Source organism: Rosa chinensis, chromosome 3 (assembly GCF_002994745.2).
Source record: "Rosa chinensis cultivar Old Blush chromosome 3, RchiOBHm-V2, whole genome shotgun sequence".
In the NCBI taxonomy this organism is placed as follows: domain Eukaryota; kingdom Viridiplantae; phylum Streptophyta; class Magnoliopsida; order Rosales; family Rosaceae; genus Rosa; species Rosa chinensis.
The window spans coordinates 20,976,789-20,985,014 of NC_037090.1; the positions used below are offsets into that span (position 1 = coordinate 20,976,789).

The following is an 8,226-nucleotide window of genomic DNA, read 5'->3' on the forward strand; positions in this document are numbered from 1 at the left end:
GGCGCAAGTATTCCTCCAACATTCCATTGAACCTTTCTGTTTGCCCATCAGTTTGTGGATAATAACTTGAAGATATGTTGAGCTCAGACCGGAGCAGCTTGAATAGCTCGGTCCAGAATGTTCCCGTGAACCTAGTGTCCCGATCACTGACAATGTTCTGAGGCACACCCCAATACTTCAACACATGTTTGAAGAAGAGGCTTGTTGTGGCTTCCGCCGAACAATACTTTGGAGTTGGCACAAAGGTGGCATACTTTGAAAACCTGTCAACCACCACCAGGATGCCTAATAAGTCTCCCATCTTTGGGAAGTTAGTAATAAAGTCAAGGGAGACATTCTCCCACGGGCAAGTCGGAATGGATAGTGGTTCCAATAGCCCTGGAGTCTTTTGACGCTCAATCTTGTCTTGCTGGCATGTTAAGCAAGTCTTGGTGTATTCTGTGACATCGTCCCGCATCTGGGGCCAATAGTAACCCTGCTTGAGAAGTGCGTGGGTTCTCTGCCATCTTGGGTGACCATCCCACAGGGTGTCGTGACACTCCCTCATGAGCATTCTTTGTAGTCTGTCAGCTCGTGGAACAAACACTCGTCATCCTTTGGCCATTAATATGTCATCATCCATCCAGAACCGACGGCTCTTCCCTTCTTTCACCATTTTTATGAGGGATTGCGCCATGGGATCCTTCCCCAAACTCTCCTTGATACGTTGCTTGATGTCTGTGGCAATGATACTGCTCGACAAAGCGGCCAACACCTTGAGGGTGGCAAGGTCGGCCTTGCGACTTAGAGCATCAGTAACTTGGTTTGTGTGCCCATCCTTGTGTTCAAACTGGAAGTCGAACTCTGCAAGAAACTCCTGCCACCGAGCCTGCTTTGGAGTTAACTTTGGCTGGGTCAGGAAGTGGCTGACGGCAGAATTGTCTGTCTTCACAAGGAACTTTGACCCCAACAAATAGTGTCGCCACGTCCTCAAACAGTGAATCACAGCTAGCAACTCTTTCTCTTGAGCCGTGTACTTCCTCTCAGCTTCCGAGAGTTTATGACTTTCATACGCAACAAGACACCCCCGTTGCAGCAGAACACCTCCTAAGGCGAAGTCAGAAGCATCTGTCTGAACTTCAAACAGCTGATTCAGGTCAGGTAAGGCAAGGACTGGATCTTCCATCACGGCCTTCTTCAAATCTCGAAAGGCCTTCTCACAATCACTACTCCAGTCCCATGTCACTCCCTTCTTCAAGAGCTCAGTTAAGGGGGTTGTCTTCTTTGAGTAGTTCTCAATGAAAAGTCGTTAGTAATTAGCCAACCCAAGAAAAGAACGTAGCTCTTTCACATTCTTGGGGTTTTGCCACTCCTTTATGGCTTCTACTTTCTCCATATCCATCCTGATTTGACCCCTTTCAATAACGTGACCTAGAAACTTAATGGTCACTTGCGCGAAGGAGCACTTCTCGCGCTTGACATACAGCTGATTGTCCCGCAACCGTTGGAACACCAGCTTCAGGTGCTCTATGTGTTCTTCTAGGGTGGAGCTGTATACGACAATGTCATCCAGATAGACTACCACAAACTTATCCAAGTACTCGTGGAAGACTTGGTTGATCAAGGTGCAGAATGTGGATGCCGCGCTGGTCAACCCGAATGGCATCACCAGGAACTCGAACGCGCCATAACGGGTGACGCACGCAGTCTTGTGTTCATCTCCTTCTGCAATGCGAACTTGATAGTACCCCGAGCGAAGATCTAGCTTTGTGAAATACTTGGCACCACTGAGTTGATCAAACAGATATGCAATCAGAGGGATAGGATACTTGTTGAGCACAGTGACTTTGTTAAGAGCCCGATAGTCCACACACAATCTCCAACTTCCATCATGCTTCTTTTGAAACAACACGGGCGCACCAAAGGAGGCTTTAGATGACCTAATGAATCCTGCCTTGAGCATGTAACGTCCCGTATCTCAATTACCCGTTTACTAGTCATTTGGACGGTAAACGACTTTTATTTTCACTTTTACTATCGTTTCAGTACGTTTAGTGGCCCTAAAAATCGACTTTTTGTTCGGGCCAAAATTTGAGAAAATTTCCTTCATGAAAGTTGTTGGGGACGTTAAACCGAGCGCGTGCATATGTAGTGCGTAAAAATCGGAGTTCGTATGCGAAAGTTATGAGCGAAATAAGGAAGTTACTGTTCATGGTAAATTTTGATAAAAATAGAAAATTACCGAGGTAGGTTTCCATTTCCGGAAACCCACCCCTTCCTCTTTCTCTCTCCTCTCCCCCGACCTCTCTCTTCTCCGTTCGGCCCTTTTTCTTTCTCCCTTCGATTTACCGCTTTCCGGCCACCAACCGGCGTGCAACCGGTCATCAGAGGAGCGCCTCCTCCCTCCCATCACCCTAGTAACCTTGGTTTTCGACGATTTGACCGGAAAAGCTCGGATCGAAGCCAAATTCCCCCCGGCTGCAGTTTGAAGTTTTTGCCGATATCTGGCGATTCCGGCCACCTCCGGTCCCCATCTCGCCGTCGAAGGTTCGGTTTTCATCACTGATCATTTCCCCTATGGCCTTGTATCACGATTTGTTGTGTAGATGCCGAATCGACGAATTGAAATTCTAGGGTTCTTGAGGATTTCTGGGTTTTTGTTCATTGATCGATTTCGGCCGTTTTTAATTGTTATTTGGGAATGTTGTAGTTGAGAAGTTGAATCAGTGTGTTGAGAAGGTGCTACTGTCAAATTTTGGTGTCCATTGGAGTTGGTGGCAGTGGCGGCGGCGCCGCCACTGTGGGCTGCTGTAACGGCGGCTAGGGTAGCTTTTTAATTTCAATTTCTGGCTAGTTAAATTCTATAATTATCATAGAGCTTGTATGTGAAGTTTGGTGAATTTTGGAGGAGTTTGGAATTGTTTGTGAATTTCCGAAGTTTGGGAGTTTCGGTTGTTGAATTGTGGGAATCCGACCTTCGGATTTCCCTTGTTCCGATATGGAATACATCAATCGACGGATGGATATTAATGGTGAAGTTTGATTGGGTGTGGAAGAGGATTGGAGAAGTTGAGGTTTTGGGTTTTGAGATTTAATTATTGATTATCGTAAATATTTAGCAATTTGTTGTTTACGGATTATAATTGTGTACAGGACGTGATACCGACCTATCGCTCGACGAGGATCCTTACGCTTGGATACCACGTTAGCCGTATATCGTGAGTGGACCTTTGATTTTAATTGATGCATGCAAATTAAATTCCGCAAGTTTTAAGTTATTGATTTAACAACTATTTATCGAGCATTTTATTTTGGTTTGGATTATTGAATGTTTTATTGGTTTGAACTTTTGAATTAAGATTCGTTATGCTCGATTTGAGGATTTTGTTTTATGCGGATTCGGAAATTTATACTATTGATTTTATATTTATATTCAGCTCTTGGAGCTTTTTAAGAGATTTACGAAATAAGAATTCGAGGAAGCAAAACTTTATACTTCTTTATACCCTACTTATATTGGAACTTGAGATGATCTTGGCGTGCGGGGTCACGTCTTTATACACTTGGATTCTTATTTCGTGAGATAAGTGGGGAAATTATACAGATTTACTGGCTTTGGACGATCTTCTTCCTCACCATACGCGGGTAATGTGAATAGGTCTCCTCCTCACTTACTTTGTGTTTGTGAGTGGCAGTGAGGTAGCTTTCTCCTCCTCACGTGGGTGGTAGTCGAGGTGATATTCTCCTCCTCACACAATCTCTGTGTGAATGGAAGTTGAGGTTATTAGTTCTCCTCCTCGCACAATCTATGTGTGAGTGGCAGTCGAGGGTAGGTTGAGCCTGAGGGGCTCCATTCCCGTATGGTGAACCCATTTTCCCCATGTTCTTTTGTTGTTGTTCTTGACTAGCGGGGCTAGTCGGTATTTTCTTAATTATTGCATGCATCAGGAGTTTTATTGAGATAAATGTGGAAAAGTATAAAACCCTTTTTCTTTCAATTATTTATTTTTGTCCACTCACGCTAACATTTTTATATACTTTTCCCTGGGCCCTTCGGTTTCAAATGCCCAGTTCGCAGTGTAGCTGTTCGGCTTTAGGAGTTGAGGCTTAGCACCACCGCTGTCACCTATCCCTCGTAGGTTACTCGCTAACCTACTATGTGTATCGTTATTCTTTTGGTTCTAGACTGCTCTGATAACCTTGAGATTCTGTGTATTATTATTGTAACCTTTGACTTGGTTGTAATTTTGAGTTAATTGGATAATTTGGTACTCTAAATTGTGAAGTTGTGCGGTTTTGGGAGCAGGGTGGCTCCAGGAGTTTTGGGAGGGTTGTTTAGAAGTGAAATTGAAATTCTTTAGGTTTTGGGTTACCCATTTTTAAGGAAGGTTATGCCGAAATCTTTGGTAAACCTTCTTTAAAGGTGGGTCCCGCAGGGCCACTTCGGATTCCAGGGTGGAATCCGGGGCGGACCCTGTCAGAGCAGGTCCTCAAGCTGCTTTCGAAGTTCCGCCAATTCTGGGGGAGCCATTCTGTAAGGCGCCTTTGCAGGCGGTTTGGCCCCCGGAAGCAGTTCAATCTCATGGTCCACACTCCTTCTCGGAGGTAATTCCTTGGGAAGTTCGGGAGGCATCACATCTACATAGCTCTCCAATACCCCCTCGATCTCCTTCGGAATCACTTCTCCTTTAATCTCATCCCTTATCAGGGGAACTGCTACATAGGTAGGCTTATCACACTTCACACCTTTCTTGAACTGGAGGGCGGACAAGAGGCGGGGTTCACTTGGTTGTTCGATTCTTGCGGGAACCACACACGGCCTTTCTCCCATAATGAGCAAGTGTTGGCCACTAGGAATGGGAATGGCTTTGTTCGCCAACAAGAACTCCATTCCTAATATGACGTCAAAGTCGTCCATCTGAACAACTATGAGATCGGTCTTCCCTTGCCAGTGACCCAATTTGAGTGATACCCCTCGAGATAGGCCCGTTGTGGGTGAGGCCTTTGAGTTTACAGCTTTCATGCGGCCCACATCCTTCTCCAACTTCAACCCCAACCTCCGAGCTTCAGCTTCTGACACAAAGTTGTGAGTGGCCCCTGTGTCAACCATCACGCTCTTGGCTCCTTTCCCATTAATACTACCATCTACGAACATCAAGCCTTTAGCTTGGGACTTCTTAGGTGATCGTGGTTGTTTCTCCACCGCACCCAAGAATATCAAAGCTCCCATGTGACCAGGTTCCTCCTCAGGCTCTTGCTAATCCTCTATTTCCTTCAATTGAATATGAGCCTGTAGAGCAGAGAGAGCAGTCTTATGAGGGCATTCATTCACTCTATGAGGTCCTCTGCATAAGAAGCATGCTAGAGGCTTTGGAGCATAGCCTGAGGGATTAAAAGGTCGAGGGGTGAAGACCCCTGTCGAGGCAACAGGCTTGGACGTTGCCGTGTCCCTCGCGTTCACTGTTCTCCTGTCCCTTCCTCCTGAGTTGGAAAATTTGGACTCCACTCCCCCACTTCTACTCGGTCCGGGCCTGACATTTCTGTTGACATTCGCATTCGAAAACGGCTGAGTCTTCTTAGAAGAGTTCTCTTTGAATGTGTAGTCCGTCAACCTTTTAGCAGCAGCTTGTGCGGAGGCCAAATCTTGGACCCTCTGTCGCTGAAGTTCTGTCCTCGCCCATGGCTTTAAGCCTTCAAGGAAATAGAATAGCCGATCCTTCTCTGACATATCTGGGATGTCAAGCATGAGCACAGAGAACTTGTTCACAAAGTCTCGGATGTTGTTGGTGTGCTTGAGCTCCCTTAGTTGCCGTCTGGCAATGTATTCAACATTCTCAAGGAAGAACTGAGCTTTGAGCTCCTTCTTAAGGTCTTCCCAAGTGTCAATAGTGCATACTCCCCTTTGGATGTCATTATACTTGGTTCTCCACCATAGTTTTGCATCTCCCGACAAATACATTGTTGTCATGTTCACCTTCACCTCTTCCAAGTCTGGCTTCACTGCTCAGAAGTATTGCTCCATATCAAATAAGTAATTCTCAAGCTCCTGGGCATCTTGCGCCCCTCCAAATGCTTGAGGTTCTGGTATCTTTACCTTCCTGTAGTCCGTCACAGGTTGGTTTCCCATCGCACGAATGGTCAGGTTGAGCTTGGTACTCATCTTCACCAGCTCGTTCCTAAATGCATCAATGGTGGCTCGGACATCTTCTGTCATATTGTCCACCGTCACCTGGAGTGTGTCAAGGGCATCACTCATTGCCCCCATTTGCTCGTTCGGAACGGGAGTTTCTTCGTCATTTCTCTCCCTTCCGCTTCCTCGAGCTTTACATTTTTCAAGGGCCACAACTCGGTCCTTTAAGCTCTCCACCTCTATCATCTGCGCCGCCAACTCATCTAGGTCGACGCGATCCAACACCTTAGTGATATCAATCAACCTATCGGGCACCCCCGCAAGTTCTCCGAGTTGTTGGTCATACCAATCGAATCTTTGTTGGTTTGTCATCTTGCCTGTCATCGTAGTGAGCTTCTTGAGTCGAGTTGGCTCTGATACCAACTGTCATGGGCCGAACTTTGCAATGTGCAAAGCAGCCCGTGCGGCACTTGCTAGCAAGCAAGTCAGCCAAGTGAGTACCTTGCAAGGAACAATGAAAACCACACGATATTAAAATAGTGCTAGCAACAAGTAAGAACATAATTATATAAACGTTGGGCAACTGCGAAGAACAATGAATCATCGAAAGGAAAAATCAAAGGGCAATCTCACGAGACACAGATGATTGAATAATTCCTCTTTTACTGATTGTAAGACGGCAAGGGAGGCAAAAGTACATGTGCTTACCTATACTAGTTCACTAGTCCAAACTATGCCGACTAGGAACTCCTCCCCAAAGAGCATATCGGCCTTACATGAACATGACAGGAGGAAACATGAAAAAGGCCGAGGAGACTAATGCTAAAATAAAATAAATTACATAATTTGTAAATTACCAAAACATCCCTAGCACACAAGCAAACCAACCAAAGGCTTGACTAATGACCTTGGACAAGGTTGCTTGAAGCATTACAAGTGTGGCCCCTAACACTATGCAAAACTGGGCATGCAACAAGTAAATTATAACAACTTTGATTTTGTATCAGTTATAGGCTATAGCAAACCCATTTGATTTAATTCATGTGCTTGATATTTACTTATGCCTTTGGTGTATTTCAAAACCTATTCAAGAGGTAAACTCATACTAACAAATTACCCACTAAAAGAAAAATTATTTCATTAGCTAATTTCAATATGTTATAACTTTTATGAGGTGATCTTTAACCAATGAAGCAGGCGGCAATGAAACCCGGCGGATCTCTGGTTGCTATATATAGGATAGCCTAGCATCGTTCTTTCAGGCTGGAGCACTAGGAGGGTGGTTGTTCCCTTCTCGAGGCTTTGCGGAGGCTTTTCGACCCGGTTCTAGGTTGGAGGTTAGAAGCGGCAGCGCGTGTGTGACTTGACGTTCCTAGCAAGTGTGTAGCAACATTGATCATGAAGCCTTGGTCGGTGTTCGAAGGCGGTCTAGATTTCGCAGGTTTTCCATGTCAGACTCTGGTCTTTCAAGGCAGCGGGGTAGGTTACAAACCAGGTTTCGATCTCATTTGTCCAATGGCTGAAGGTAGAGGTCGTTTGTCGGAATGGCAATGGCAGATTATTCGCCTGGTGTGGTAGCAGTGCCTCCAGCAAGCATACTAGAGTTCCGGTGATCGATGGTCTGGGTTGCAGGGTGAGGGCAGTGGGTACAGGCTAGGCTTATGGTTTCAGCCTATTCTCCCTCCTCTCTCTGGCTTGGGCTGGACTCAATATGACTCTAATTTGAGGTTTTTCACTGCTTTGATTGGTGGAAGGGTGCACCAAGATAGTCTCTAGGCTCCAAGCTACTCAAGGCAGATGTAGAGAGTTACGGTTTTGTTTTTTGGAATAAACTTAGTTGTTAGTTTTTTGGATTTTAGTTTTTTGCATTTTCCTTTTGGATTTTAGCTTGAATAGTTGAGCAGTGATTGTCATGTGAGGAGTCTTTAGACTTCCTCTCAAATGACTTAGTCCGGTCATATGATTTTTATCAATGGAATCTATCTATTCCCCTAAAAAAAAAAAAACTAAAGCAGAATTAATCAACAATTGTCGGAGAAAATTTGAAATCTACTTCTAATCAAGATACCCTAAGCATTCTCAAAAGGGACTATCCAACCGCTACTCTTCCACTACTT

The 8,226-nt window shown here is 45.1% G+C and overlaps 1 protein-coding gene across 1 annotated transcript; it reads right to left on the reverse strand.

Moving 5' to 3' along the window:
* Positions 1-4,456: 4,456 nt before the first annotated feature.
* Positions 4,457-5,209, reverse strand: LOC112194270. The gene has a single exon (XM_024334520.1). The coding sequence runs from the start codon at positions 5,207-5,209 to the stop codon at positions 4,457-4,459; it is 753 nt and encodes a 250-aa protein (XP_024190288.1).
* Positions 5,210-8,226: the final 3,017 nt, after the last annotated feature.

Excerpts from the sequence above, each read along its gene's own strand:
- LOC112194270 (XM_024334520.1), bottom strand. The coding sequence starts at position 5,209 with ATGGGAGCTTTGATATTCTTGGGTGCGGTGGAGAAACAACCACGATCA.